The 15,744-nt window shown below is 46.7% G+C and overlaps 2 protein-coding genes across 2 annotated transcripts in view; both read left to right on the plus strand.

Moving 5' to 3' along the window:
* LOC120846132 (thiopurine S-methyltransferase-like) overlaps positions 1 to 15,744 on the plus strand; it is a 47,418-nt gene that overhangs the window by 3,077 nt on the left and 28,597 nt on the right. The window contains exon 2 of the mRNA XM_042286670.1: positions 11,082 to 11,204. Within this exon, the coding sequence (XP_042142604.1) occupies positions 11,104 to 11,204 (101 nt within the window). The 5' untranslated portion in view covers positions 11,082 to 11,103. The remainder of the gene's footprint in view (positions 1 to 11,081; positions 11,205 to 15,744) is intronic.
* LOC120846128 lies at positions 14,052 to 15,716 on the plus strand. Its single transcript, XM_040217805.3, has one exon. It carries the CDS (start codon positions 14,065 to 14,067, stop codon positions 15,478 to 15,480), a length of 1,416 nt encoding a protein of 471 aa, XP_040073739.1. The 5' UTR covers positions 14,052 to 14,064; the 3' UTR covers positions 15,481 to 15,716.

Here is a 15,744-nt window from a genome sequence, read left to right on the forward strand (position 1 = left end):
CACAGCAGCGATGGCAGAAAATAGCAGACGATCCTTTTGATCATGGAAAAAGCACCCGAAGAACGGTAATGTTAATGACGACGCAGTGTATTTTGAGGTGGATCCACCAGCTCCTTTTACTCACCTTCGTTTTGAGCTGTATATTGAGATCAAAATTACTCACTCCTTACAGCTAGACATAAAAAAATGTGTTTTTATTAATCAGCGCGATCGCTGCAATTCTAGTCACGGTGCCCTAAACGCATATATTCCACGCATTGTAATTTGCACCGATTATGTTTTGCAGAAATATATTCCACACGGTGTAGCGGTACAGCGCGAGGGTGCTTTCTCCAGAGTGATATGAAACTCACGTTCGCTTTGTATTTATGTATGTATCTTTTATTTCAGACACGAATGTGACGCGAATGTGATTACAGTGAAATTTTCGAAGCCTTCACTGCTTTACAAACGTTATCCTCTCATTACACACATTCTAGAGGAAACAAAAATACTACATTATCATATACCGAGTTCAAACATTTTCGGCCTTGAACGTGAGAATACGGCACTCCCCCAACGCCGAGGACGAGGATGCGGAGAAGCTCCTGTTTACGCTCGCACTCAGATAATAACAAGTACACGTTGCCGGGGAAGGTGGACGGTCTGGATGTAATGCAGTCAATTCCTGCGTTGACAACAGCAAATCGCAATAACCACACATGCTGCACCTAATTCTTTGTCATTTCGAACGTCCGCCACCAAAACCAACGGAGCAAGCGAGCTTTGACGGCTGTCGGCGCAGAAAGCAGACGACGAACAGATCACGTGACGTATTTACTCGATTTGATCCGACTTTACCCCCCGATCGAGGAGGGTAGCGCGAGTAATTACTCCGGAGTAAACAACCCGCTTCTGGAACGCGAGTTCTGACGTCATCGAGTAAGCTCGAGTAAGTTTTGGAACGCCACGGTACGAAACTTTTACTCCGGAGTCGGATCGAGTAAATTTTGGAACACAGCCTTTGTGTGCTATCAACAATCCGCTTTCCAAAGTCGTTGCCATGCCGACAATTATAGCGTTCATTTAGGCTTAGGAATGCCCAGAATCGAAAGACTAACTAAAAAATGCGGCGATGTTATTTCCCATGCTTTGCGGTTTAAGTGAGGTAAAGCAAAGCGAAAGCCTTATGCACCATTCGTTGCTGACTATCGCGCCCGATATTGCAGCTACAACGACATATTATTTCCAAAGCGAGTGGCGCTCACTCGCTGGGGCGCCGCCATGTTTCCCCGCAACCCTACCGAGCCAGTCACGTGATTTAAAAAAAAACCTCTCCTAGGTACTGCGGCTAACTTTAGCCGCGGTTAGCGCTTCGAGCAAACGGACCCAGATGGTCGAAATTAATCCTATGTTCGCTCGCGCGTGCTACATAAGCTTGTATGATTTGGCTCAGAACTCCTAAATTTTACTTTTAACGCTGTTTTTGTTCGTACTAGCCTCCCTTCGTTCTGTGTATCCTGCATGCAGGAGAATAAACACGTTGTACAGTGCTTCCCAAATTCTGCTACCCTGCGACTCATAAAAAATATAAGACGTCGCATAGCGAACCCCCCTTCCCCTTTTCCTCCCCCGGATTTTCGCGATGCCGCAAGCTTTCCGATTTTAGTGCAGTACAGAACAGTAATACGTACAATTGGCTCTAACATTTTATTTGACATTCAATAGTATAGTCAGAGTGAAATACCTGTGCTAGAAGACATATAAAAAAACAAAAAAACAAAACCAGAAAAAAACACGTGTAAGTCATTAGGAATGATTGTTCTGGGGGCTTGTTAGTTAAAGAAAAGATTTTCAAAACGAGCGCGATGTTTGGACTCTCCGAATCTATGCTCCCGTTTGATGTCGACCTGCGACCTGTACTCAGTGTTGTAAGCATTACCGAAAAAAAAAAGTAACGAAATACGTTACTCGTTACAAAAAAAAAAAAAGGAAACGCGTTAGCGACCTAGATTACTTTAAAATAAGAGGAACGCGTTAACGTTACCGCTACCGATAAAGTTAATTTTTATCGAAAACAAGAACGGTAAAAACGTTGTTCTCTTTTTCTTTGCGAGAACGTATTTCGACATTGGGACATAGGGCGTGGGCCTTGCATGTTTTAGAAAGAAGGAACGAATGGCGTAACTGCGTTGCCCGTTGCTTGAAGTATGTTACGATAGTACGTTACCCGTTACTTTTTGTAAATGTAACGAGTACGTTAATACGTTAACAAAGAACTAACAGGTAACGCCGTTACTTGTAAAGCGTTACCGCCAACATTGCCTGTACCAGTTTTTTTTTTTTGTATGTGTGTGCTTTTTGTGGTTTTTTAATAACACACCAGAGAAGACAAATTTGCATGTTTTAATCTACCGAGTCACTTTGTGACTCTCTGCTTAATCTGTCGCCCCACAGTTCGAAAGACACTGACGCACCTGGCTTTATTATTTTTTTTTTAACTAAGCGGTATCTTTTTTAGTTTTGTGAAGATCGCGAATAAAATTTTCAGTTGTCATATTTGATTCGACACTCGACATTTTTGCCACCATTCGGCACCATTCGATTCCAACTCCATTCGAATTGAAATTTCACTTTTCGCACACCTCTAGAATACAATTATGGTCAAGAATGTTATGAATCTGTAAGTAAGGCAGACATGCTAAGTGCCTTAAGGTCTACCCACTATTTATTTTTTTCAATCAGCCAATAAGAGTTTGGCGTTCTTACATCATCGCAACCACTTGTGAGAAGCAGACGAACTTGCGGTCCGCATAGATACGATACAGTTTAAGGTACAATTGTTTCTTAGCACACAGCTTACCAGTTAGCCGCCTCGGTGGCTCCGAGGCGAGAGCGCCAGCCTACGGATCCCCAGGTGGGGGATTCGAATCCCGACCGAGGTGCCCGCAATATGACGGAGGCTTATTGCGGAGAGGGCGCCGTGTAACCAAGCTTTCGGTTGCACGTCAAAAGATCCCCAGGTGGTCGAAATTAATCCTCAGTCCTCCGCTGGGGCGTGCCAGATGCCCGTTGATGGTTTGGCACGTAAAACCCTCAAATTTGACTTGACTTGACAGCTTATCCGTTCGTTGGATATAGAACTGCGCAGTCCAGGCGACCCCTACAACTGTTTTGTGTGCCAAACGTGAATCAACATGGTACTATTAGCTAAATGGTCATAATGTTTTTGCTGGCCAGTTCACTATGCGTTCACGAAGAAAGAGAACCGTGTTTTTCGGCCCACATTCTCACGGAGCTCAAACTCCGTGAGGATGGGACGATACCGGTTGGGATATAGAACAAGAAAGCCTGAACACGACGCTACCTGGGAGAAGAGATAATTGAGAAAGACGAAAGTTTCTACGACTCGACGTCTACGTAAGCCTAATATCGTCAAAAAACGGTATGATATTGTGGACGCTTGTGAGATTTTTATGAGTAAAAAAGACTTGTTGGCAAGAAAACGAATATTGTTTTGTTTCTTGCCGATATTTTTTCCCCACATAAATGAATGCTACAAACACCCACAATGCTATTTCTTGTTTTGACGGAATTTGGCTTAGGTGACATCAGGTCCTAAAGAAATTTCCTTTTTCTCAATTATCTTTCGATCCAGGTATCGTTATGTTCTCAAAATTTATCGTCCTCTCCCAACCGCTATAGCGTCACATTACAGATGTGCCGGTGCCTCGCTTTCGGTTCTCGACGCAACGCAGTCAAACGCGCTCAAAAGCAAATGTGTGAACCGGCCTTAAGTGCGCGCTCGGCGGCAGCAAAACGGCCTACACGTACTATTGTCGACGTGCGCGACCGAAAGCGTCGCTGTGGTCGGCCTTCCACGATTGGCCGAACGCTGACTATGACGTCGGAAAGGGGATTTATCATCGACGGAAATAAGAAGAATGTAAGAACTTTAATTGTGACGGTGCTGGCAGTCTTGCTTTGAGAGCGCAATGATTTCAAGCTTCCACCATGCTCATTGCAAGCACTATCGAACTTGATGTACGCATGGTAATGACGTCACGAGGGGGAACCATAGTAGGGCGCCACCAAAACATATTGCCGCTAATAAAGGCTCTTGCCTGAGGGCTTTGTGCACCACCAAAGCTGCGAAGGAACGACAACGGAGGGCGTAGCAAGGTGAAGAGAATGGAGCGAGGGATGAGGCTACAGAACGAAATCCTTAGGCACTGAAGCGACACGCGCCATTACACAGCGGCCCGACCGGCAGTTCAGTTGTCGTTCAGTGATATTCCGTTCGTTGCAGTGTGCAATGTCTCCGACATATTGGTTCATGGCGGACGTGGGCGAAGGCGTTCTAAACGTTTTGAATGCTGGCGTTCAACTAATGAATAAGAAACGGATGCGAACTCTCACCTATTTGTTCGTGAAATCATTGTTCGGGGAACGAATACTTGACTAAATGTTCACAAAAGAAATTATATGGCTTTATTTTGGCTCCCTAAAAAAAACCTTGTTTCTTGCGAAGGAAGAAAGAAAACATGTCACCATAATTTATGGACTTCATCCGCCAATAGCGCCAAACAAAAACAAATGGCGGTCGAGCGCTATGCGTTGCAGAGAAAATCAAACACAGGAAACTTTGCACATGTGCCCGGCTGATCACAGCGGGAAAATAGGGCGCATATGGCGGAAATGCTTGTTCCGGTCGCCTTTTGAATTGGAACCCAATGCGCATGCTCGCGAAGGAGTGCAGGAAATTGCGCTGGCGCAGCTTAATAGTTCTTTCGACAAATTACCAAAGCACTGCGAGAAGAACCGCCGTTAACGGGTTTCCATCCACCATAAATATTTATACCTTTTAAGGTTATAAATCACGAACTGAAATACGGACGAAATAAGAAACACGTGCTACAAGCTCAGGAGCCACTTACAACTGATTTTGTTGAGGAAACATTTAGTCGAAGGAACACTTACTCGCTGTATATAACATTTTTTTTTGGGGGGGGGGGGGGGCATTTCGTGGAGCATTTTTAGCGTTGCATTTGCGAGCCGCTTTGAGAGTCGACGAAGTGTGTAAAAGAGGGCGAATGAAAAGACAGAGAGAGAAATAGTTGAAGCAATTTATTTCTCAATCCTGATATAAGACAGCCGGTAAGTTATCGGTATAGTAAACGACGGACTGGCTGAGCTTATGTGTGTGTGCGTTTATTTTTTATTATTTTTACATAGATTCGGTTGTTGGCCACTTACAACCGAAGCTCCTGTCCTTGTCGCACGTGTTTATTTCATCCGTGCTTCAGTTCGCGCTTTTTATCCTTCTAAATTATGTAAATAAACTAGACGCAACCAAAGTTACATTGTTCATGCAGTTCGCGAGAAAGCAAAACTAATTCGCCCAAGTTTCCTGACACCGGGATTAAAGCTCAGAAAGTGACAGTAGGGACTTTTACGAAACCGTTACCTTATTTCGCGCACCGCACTACCGGAGAGTTTGAAGCGTGCTTTTAAGCGTGCACCCGACTGATACCGTGACCGCGGTGTGCGAGCTCAAAAGCATGCTTCAAAGGGCTCCAGTAGTGCGGTACGTGGAACACGGTAGCGGTTTGCTTTCTAACTTTTGAATCGTACCGATTGCCGATATATGGATCTCACTAAGCGTTCCACGCATGCGTGACGCCGCTATAAATGTAGTTCATAGGAGGCAGGCACTACTACACGAGAGTCACCTCGATCGTGCTCTGCTCCAGCGGGGTTTTTGCGCGTGCAGAAAGACTACAGTTCCCACGATGCATGGCGGCAACGGTACCGTAATTATACTGGCTGTAAAAGCAGTCCAACGTTACTAGAACAACTCCGTTGGGAAACTGCAGTAGAGACTGCTCTGAAAATGTGGCTCCGACCCGTACTCGGGAACCGAGCTAACGGCGATCGCAGCGCCGCTATTTCTCCCGCGGCGGCCACTAGGGGAACTGCACGGCTGCTTGTATTGGTTCGGGTGTAGCGCATTCGATAGCGTCCTTTGCGACTGTTCCATTTCCGGTTTACTCGGCCATTTTGGCGCCGAAATATATACAGTTTAAGGGGTTTCAGGGATTCCAACCCCCTTTCTCCCAAGTGGAGGCGCCGCGACTTACTAACGAAGTTAGGACGCGCCCAGGTTGGGACGCGCTACTTGACATCACCGGTGAGACCATGGTTGTATAAAAACAATATTAATTATGCCGCGAAACCCTGTAAACTAAATATTTGAGAAAACATCACGCGCCTCTTATTTTGTACTAATCTTCAATGAAAGTCCCTACGAAAATACTTTTCTCCGTTTGTTCATACGCTAAAACATGCTTTCTTAAAGCTCATGGTGACCACCGGAAAGAAACAAAGATTAAGCCGCCATCTTGGCACCTCGAGCCTGGGAGTTTCGGTACTCTAAAAACATTCAGTGACCCTAGCAGTAGCCATATAAAGACTTTCATGTTTCAACTCGTCGCTAAATGGTGGCGCTGTTATCGCATTTAGTTCGGTCTCGGCAGACGCCAGCTGTCCAGGTTTCAAGGGTGAGTTTCCCAACTGAGTATTAGCGTCCGCTCTGCTCTAACTACCAAAATGGCGGCGCCAACAAGAAAACTGGGAAGTCGGTGCGGGTACGGGAAGCCTTCTGCCGCCGTTGTACACCAATTGGAATCGACCTACACTGTTAGCAAAAATAACACGCCTATAGACGTGTAATCGTTGTCCCATAGCGGACGCGTCAAGACGTGTTCGTTTTACACGCACCCATGTGTGTTATTTGTCTACTCATGAGGTGCCGTGTATACTTAACACGATACACCGTGTCTGCCTTCTGCGAAACACGGCTGAGCGTGTTTACTATAAAACATGGCGGCCCGTAGCCGAGAACAGGCGAGAGACGAGCTCAGCGAGTCGAGTAGACAGTAACCCTACATACATCGCAGACAACACGAGCATTACATATTACACACACACACACACACACACACACACACACACACACACACACACACACACACACACACACACACACACACACACACACACACACACACACACACACACACACACACACACACACACACACACACACACACACACACACACACACACACATACACAACACACACCGCTACAGATTTATAGAAGACACAAAACACGGTGCAATGGACAGCTGTGTGTTAGAACTGTTTGCATTTAAAAAGTATGGAGCCAAAATCTATAATGTTAGTGCGTTGCGACAAATAACGATATTATAACAATAAATTTAAACCGGTTGTGAAAAGGTTCAAATTTTTGTTATTTTCTTGCTTGACCAGTGTTATGAGCAGTCTGACTAGCTTGAATCAAATCGAAAAACAAATTATTGGGATTTTGTCATTATGTATTAAATAATAAATGGAAATGATCCTTGCGCAAAGTATTTTTTATATATCCTTGTGAATATCATCCGCCCAACCCTTGACTTCCCCTAGTTGCAGTACGCGTACGGGAGCAGACACCTTCACTTTTGGGGCGTTTTGATGCAGTTTGCTGTCGTATGTCGTGTCTGTGTCTAGTGGAGTGGTATAGGGCTTGGGAGTTTGTGACCGGTGTTATTCGTGATCACTGGTGTGGCGCTAATGCGTTTTTCTTATACCGCCACCACCTCGAACTTTGAAGCTTCACGGGCGCGTGGCACTGCATTAAGACCGGTTCACACATTCAGCGGAGCGCTAAGTTAACGCTATAGATACGCGAGCGTTCGATGGAGCGCTCATCTGGCGCTTCCTAGTGCGTGACTTCGTTCTAATATAGCGCGTGATTAGCGCTTTAGTAGCGCCGTGTTAGCGCTCTAGTAGCGCCTTTTTTGCGCTTCAGTAGCGTTTCTTGTACCGCGGTGCTGCAGATTAGCGCGTGCACTGCGGTTCCGTTTCCTGTGGCTGGGTCTACATCAGCAGCACCATGGCGGCATGTGGGATGCTGAAATAGAAAAGCGACAAATGCTCTTACATACGCGATTAGTGCATATGTGTGTGGACGGCTTAACGCCCAGAAGAGCCTTCTGGGTGCGCGAAATCTTTCGCCACCGAGATACCGACGGAAACCTGGCGAACCTTGTTCCTAGGCTGAGGGTCCGAGGCACAGAGCTCTTTCCAAGGCGATTATTCATAACTGCGTGTCTTTGAAACCAGGGTCATGCATATTGAATAGAAAGCGATGAGGTCGTACCCAATCAATTAGTCACTCGGAATCCATGACTCTGGATCGCATGCCCGACCCTTTGCTTGAAGAGCGGCGCTTTTACTTCCTCTTTTTTCGATGCCAAAGGAAAAACAACAAGGAAGGAATCGCCGTGCACGCGCAATTCCGCAGCAGCAAGCACGTGAGAGCGCTAACAAAGCGCTTCTGAAGCGCTAACAAAGCGCTTCTGAAGCGCTAACAGAGCGTATAGTGAAGCGCTAACCGAGCGCTACATTAAGCGCCACATGAGCGCTCCTTCAAGCGCTCACGTAGCGCTAACTTAGCGCTCCGCTGTATGTGTGAACCGGCCTTTAGTGCTTCAGAAGTGCTTTTTTAGCGCTCTCACGCTCCGTGTTGCGTGCTTGCTGCTGCTGAACAGTGCGTGCACGGCGATTCCCTCGTCGTTTTTCCTCTCGCTCGCAGTTCTCGCCGCCCTCAGTACACCATGGACACCCTCCACACTTTGACACCGGATAAATAGATGAACGAGTATTTACAGAAATAAATGAACTGCGCAAAGGACGAGGACAGAGGTAGAAACGAGTACGACACACGGAGTTTGCCTGAAATTCTGTATGGCCGGTCGTTTTTAAGACCGAATTATCTACTTGAGCGCTCTGCGACGCTGTGCAAACGCAGTCCAACAACACGAAGCATAAAAACGGCAGATTTAGGACAACAATCCGGAGTCCATTGCTCAATCAAAACAACATAATTTTGTTGAAAACGCTCGCAGCTTTTTACTCACGGTATGCGTGGAGAATGTTCCACATTTTGAAACAGAACGAAGGAAGATTTACTTTTAAAAACGCTCGTTGCGTCCTCCCGAACCAGCTGGTCCGGATCAGCTGACGACGACGGGACTGAACCCGTTGAACTTCAACCCGACAACAACTAATTTGCGCTCCGTGTTAGTGTGGCTTTCTACCTCCAAGCACCGCACCACACACTACGAACGTTTCAGCTCTTTGTCGCATCGCCGTGTTGCACCAAACAGAACGAGATCGCCGAAGTCAAAGCAGCGCTATCGTGAGCCTTAGCTTGTGGATTTGTGGTAAAACTAAATAGATTTAGTTTTAGTAAAAGATGGTAAAGCTTCGGTTGTTGATATTCAAGTGGTAGGGGAATATAAATCATTAAACTCGTTAAATGAGGATAAGATTCGTAAATATTCTGGTGAAGCCTTTATTAGGGCTATTAAATTGTCTTTCTCGGTGTCCTCGGTGACGGTCCATGCCGTAACAGCAACTGAAAGAGGACTAGTTTGTCCCAGGTCTGCTGATTTTCTGTTATCCCTTGGATTTTCAAAGCGGAATGTTTCATCCCTGACACTGAAGGTCCTACGGGGAACGCTCAGTTGTTTTTATCATTTTATGCGTGGGACTAATCGCAGTGTTTGATGTATTTGTGACGGATTTGAAGATTGCAAGAAATATGGACTTCAGATTTTATATAAAGATGTATGTATTTGTTAATTATTGTATAATGATGAATTGAAGTGTGTTTTATGGTTTTTATGTTGTGGGGAAATACACAGTGAGGGCATGATGCAGAGCCGTGCATACTTAAGGTTAACCTTCCTCAAAAAGCGAATGTATTGAACTTGTTCAATAAACAGAATTGCGCACTCGTGGACCCTGTGACTCCCTTCGCGTTAAAAGCAGAGACGACGATTACGAATGATATGCTTGGGAGAAGAGCGTGTTGGTTCAAGTCATGGATGAAGAAAGAATAAAACAATTGAAACTGGGACAACACAACAACATCTTTCAACTAGCAACAGACGAGTAAACTTTCCAAAAAATTTCCAATTTCCAACGAATGATACTTCCCGTCTTCCCGCAACATCACAGAGGCACTTCTCCGGTCCCGCCATCGCTACATGTGATCGCAAACCGCGGAGCTTCTCGTGTCCCCTCAACGAAAGCAATACCGGCGCCATGTTAGACGTGCGTTGTTTGACAGATTTTCTCCGACCAAACAAACACAATAAAAGCAAAACCGGCTCAAGTTTCCAGCGTACATCGGCGTTGCGCCGTGGCCAGGTTTTTTCTGTCAGCTCTAACTTAAAGATGACCTACAGATCCAGCAACACTGGTATGAAGTTTTAATATGGCGGCCACCACGGAGCGCCGTAAATTTTGAGGAGGGTGCATGAAAAGCGGCCGCACATCCCCCCCCCCCCCCCCCCCCCCCTTGCCTCCCCTTGGTGTTACACGGCCGTTTCGCTTGCAGTTAAAGGGTTGAAGCCAAAACGATACCAACTGCAATGTCACGTGTTCAAATCTAGGACACTCTTTATTTTATTTTTAACTGTTTAGAACGAGTAATTAGACCAATAATTTTATTTGTGGTGAGTAAGAAACTATTACCAAGACCCTTAAAATGAATACAAACATGGGCGACATGAGGGAAGCCGCATCGCCATCGACCAGAATTAATGGCAGCGCGCAGCAAGCGCGGGATTCACCCCGTCTTGCGACATGGCGTAATTGCTTTTGGTGCATATCTGTCTCCGAGACATGTTTCTTTCCGCGACATTTGTCTCCACGGTTCTTTCCAGGTGTGTCCCCAAGCATTCCGGTGCTTCGATAGCCGGCAATGCTGCGGTCGTCGCCGGGGGTGATGCGTGTTTTAGAGGTCGGCTACACGGTTATACGTGTATGACCGAACCAAAACACTTTTTGTACAACCTCGGATGATTTTCGAACGAATTATTCATTACTCAACGTGTAAATTTACGCTAATTTGTGTAAATAGCGTGGTTTTTACCCCAAATATTAACCAAATACACGGGACTTGCTAACAGTGTAGTTGAGGAAAGCCCGTTCTTACCTATGCTCTAACGTAGTTTTACTTTGCAGTTTTGGCCAAAGAAACAACAACATGGAGGCAGTTGAAGCCAAGTCCGAAATGCCGATGTTCCAGTACTGGGCAGACCGCTGGAATACAAGCAACACAGGGTGGCAGATCAAAGGCGTGTTTTCGTAAGTACGAAATAAGAAGACGATGGCTTGTTCTCGACAGTGTAGTGCTAAAATGTGTGTTAAAGAGAGCGTTCGCTAATTAATGCCGAATTCCACTAAATTGATTTCTTGCTCTATCCCAAGTCGCCGATGTGTAGTGCGCCATACCCAGAGGTAGATAAACGCTGCCATCTGGTGCCAATCTTGCGCACAACTGGGCAGTCATGACAGACTAATCTAATACCCTTGTGCACAAAGTCGTTCTACGCAGTGTTTTTAGTTTTTTTTTTATATTTGGAGTCTGTACAAGTGTTTCGGCTTTTCTCAACTCTACCAAAGCAAACGGCACTTGGCGGGAAAACATTAAACTGGCCGAAACAGGACCTTTCACCAATATCTGCTACCTTATATACCATAAGTTGTGCGAATTGTCATCGCAAGCACGTGCGCGCGAGAGTATTACCAAAGCCACAAGTTTGCGTGCGAGCACTCGCGCATGGGAAACGCATGCCATTTGTATTTTCCTACTTATAGTGTGTATTCACTGCACGCCATATTTCTGGGTGCTGTCTAGAGCGCATGAGTGAGTGAGAAAACGTATTTATTAAAGGAATAGGATACATCAAGATCTCTCGATAAAGTCATCCAATTGGGACGGGGGAAGGCTCAGTAATGGCCCACTTTAATAGGTTGCTAAGACCGGCAATTTTGATGGTATGGAATGCACGTTGCAAAAGAACCGGGGAAGCTCGCCATCAGCACGCGCTCAGCAGTCGCGCACACAGGTGTGGCCGCCAATGAATACTCCCTATAGGAGGTATTCACTGGACGCCATATTTGCTGGTGCTGTTTAGAGCGCACGCTCAGAACGATCTCGCATTAATAGCCTGCTAAGACCGGCAACCTTGATGGTGCTAAATGCACTCTCCAAAAGGACTGCGGAAGCTCGACGCGTCAGCACGCGCTCAGCAGCATCGCACACGGATATGGCCGCCAGTGAATACTCCCTATACTTGATAGACGCGGTGCGACATGCTTCTTTTCCTACTTTTACTTAATCGACGTGGTGCGATTTTATTTTCGATTCCGCGGCTGTAACGTCGCTTGTGCGGCAAAAAAAAAAAAGAAAAAAAGAGAGAGAAAAAAAAAACTGTGGTGGAAATTGCGATGCTAAACGTCGGAGCTGCGAAATCGCGAAAAATAAAAAAACAAAAAACAAAATAGCACCGTGTGAATAAAGTTTTCGTGTGGAACAATGCTGTAAAAGGTAACGTCGCGAGCCTAGCTGTGTATTAATTCGGCATTCCATTTTCCCGTACCCTCGCGCTAGTTATACCCCCGTACAAGTTCGACTGATCCTTGAACACCTCGCGTGTTTGTTTACCCCCCCCCCCCCCCCCCCCCCCCCCACTAAATGAGCTCACGTGCTGTTGTTTCCTTGCGACCTCGACCAATGACGGGACGCGCACGGCTGCCTCGTCATTTCTCGTTCCATGACCGATCTCCATGATGTCCTTTGATTGGCGTGCATCTGCTTGCGTTCCGTAGTGAAACAGACGCACGTTGCAACACCTGCTGGGCCTACACGGATAGAAACTGAGGAAGGGGAGGGGACGAGAGCGCGCGGGGATGTCGGGGCGCCCAACTATGATTGGAAGGATTAGAGGGTAGACGTAAAGGCTATAGCTGCTCTTGTCTCCGCCTTCTGTCTTCGTTCCATCCGAGCGAACAAAAGCGTCGTCTGTTCCTCGTGGCGGTTCTGGCGTTGGAATTCCGAACGCCAGCGTCCGGTGTCCGGCGCTTGCTGATGTGTACCCTTGCTGTGGCCTTCTGTATAATGGCGCAGAAAAATTCAGCACTGGGGCTTTCTTATTTTTAGGGGGTGGTGCATCTTCACTATCTATGGTCACTGGCTGCCTAAGAAACGCAGAGATTACACTGTTATGCATAAGCATAGCCTCCTCCATACTCACAAAGCCTGGCAGTTCGACGATAGAGCCATTGAGTGCCCGGTCGCAGACTTAAGAGCACGAGGTTCTGGTAGCGCAGAGCATCCAAGAGCCATTTTTCGGGGAACCTGGACGTCTTTGCAGCGGCAAGGACCCGAAACAAACTTGTTCGCTCAGGAGGAGTGGGTTTCGGCGTCTCGCCGCAGCGGGGCGCCAGTCACGCGGCTCTCCTCTCATCTGATGCCTGCCGCTCCACCTTTTTTCATTTCGGCGGCCGCTTAATTCTCGTGCGATCTCCCAGGCTTTTTTTTTTTTTTTAATATATAGGAAGCTATTGTACAAATAAACCGCCCCCTCCCCCCCCCCCCCCCCAAAAAAAAAAAAAAAAAAAAAAATAAGAAAAAAAAATATTGTTTTTCTTAGCAGCAAAAAAGTAAGCTACGCATTTCCAAATGCTCATCGTCCGCCCAAATGTAGCGCTAGCGGTCCGAACCAGCTGCCAAATTTTAAAAACTAAACGTTATCTCATTCAAAAGTTATAAATGATTTTCTGAAAATTTCAAAGGGAAAATGGTGCCCATTTACCCGTTTTTGTTAAATATACGTCATGTATTGCAGAGCTCCATGAGCCGGAGAGGAAGAAGAAGTGCCTGAGATTGAGGACGTAAAATTTCCGTTCCGTCAATTCGACAGCCTTTTCGGTAGCCTATAGCCAGCTGTGACCTTCAAAGACCGACCATAAGAAGCTTCAGAACTACCGGCGACGTCCGAGCAGTCGCCAGTGAAAAGCCACTCGTAAGGGTGGTCTTTTCTAGACCCCAATCATCATGCCCGGCTCCACGATCGAACTTCCACAGCAGAGCATTGAAAGCGCCGCCACCAACGTCACAAACCCAGTATCGACGGACCACATCACCCCTGGACAACACTGCATGCCGAACGACTCAACTCACGATGCTCATGACACCGCGTCCAAGTTCTGGACGTCCGAGTCGGTAGCGAACTCGTCTGAGACCGGGGTCGAAATTATGGATGAAAGCAACACCAACAACGAAGAGTGGAACAAGGCACGATCACGTAAGCGCTCACACAATACACTGTCCGACTCTGCTTCGAGTTCGGGAACAGTTCGCAAACAGCCGAACGTCAGTGAAGGACTCACAGTAATCTTTGCCGCTACGAAGCCTGACCAAAAGCTAGCAACTTTAAGCAGCTTGAGGCTTTCCAACGCCCTAGAGAAGCTCTGTCCAGAGTGCATCCTTCAGATCCGCCCCAACGAGCGCCTCAACGTCGTCGCCGTTGATGTGCGCAACGGACAAACAACAAGGACGCTGCTGAAATGTCCTGAACTTTGTGGTGTCTCTGTCAGGGCCTACCAATCTTTCGAGGGCCCCACATCGATTGGTGTCATAAAAAATGTCGATGCTGAACTGTCAGATCCTGAAATTCTAGAAAACCTGCGATCGGATGGCCGCATAGCCAGAGTACGTCGTCTTGGGGTGACAGGTGTCGTAAAGCTGACATTCAACAGTTCACCATTGCCAAGCTTCGTGCTGCTAGGACGAGTACGACACCAAGTGACGGAGTTCAAACCCCGTCCAATCCAGTGTCGCAACTGTGGTGGTTTTGGGCACTTTGCAGTCTCATGCACACGTTCTTCCGCATGCTCTCGTTGTGCAGAGCCGCATCCTATAACTAACACCACGAGCAACACCAAATGTAAATCCACAGTGATCAAGTGCGTCAACTGTGGAGAAGCACATGAAGCTACATCTCCAGCGTGTTCAAAATGGAGAGAAGAGCAAAATGTCGTCACGTGCGCCAAGAGAAATGCCGTTGACTACCGCTCTGCCAGAATTATTGTAAAGCAGGCGTCGGGAGTCATACCAGAACCCATTCTCAATGTGGTGGCCAACAGCACCTCCAAGAAAAGTGGAGAAGCCCCAGTGCAGGACAGGCAACCCCCAGCCCTTGACAATAAGGGTTTAAGCTATGCCGCAGCACTCAAGACCGATCCTCAACCTAACAACAACTCTGCAACAACGTCTAATAAGCCAAAACCCGGTGTCACCATTCCGACGGGCACTGAAAAGTCGACATGCAACGGAGCATCTATCAAAAAATCTGAACACTCAACGGGAGTCACCAATATTGAACCAACATCAACGGCTGACTCTTCAAAAAGATTACCCCGAGATGCTCCGGAAAAACCTACGGCGAATTGGATAAAATTATTCAGAATAGCAGCAGAAATGGCGTGCGCTTATCTTGATGGCATTGATGCCTCGTGGGCACACATTCTATGCGGTTTCATTCAGGCAGCGTTCCCACTGCTGAATATAGCATAATGCTACATCCCAACATCCACCCAAAGAGACGCACCCGAAATATTGCATGTCCAACAGTGCTTCAATGGAATACTAACGGCATACAACAACGCCTCTCAGATCTACGCCTACATTTAAAGACCAACCGATACGACGTCCTAGCCCTTCAAGAAACTCGTATAAAATACGGCAAATTCAGACTTTCTCCATACGTCGTTTATCAGGGCCTACTGCCAGTTACTGAAAACACGAAGAACGAAGTGCCGAAAGCCACAATACTTGTCC

Source organism: Ixodes scapularis, unplaced genomic scaffold, assembly GCF_016920785.2.
Source record: "Ixodes scapularis isolate PalLabHiFi unplaced genomic scaffold, ASM1692078v2 PGA_scaffold8__174_contigs__length_109621045, whole genome shotgun sequence".
Taxonomy (NCBI): domain Eukaryota; kingdom Metazoa; phylum Arthropoda; class Arachnida; order Ixodida; family Ixodidae; genus Ixodes; species Ixodes scapularis.

Coding starts and splice junctions, on each gene's coding strand:
- LOC120846128 (XM_040217805.3), top strand. CDS start 14,065: ATGCCGAACGACTCAACTCACGATGCTCATGACACCGCGTCCAAGTTC.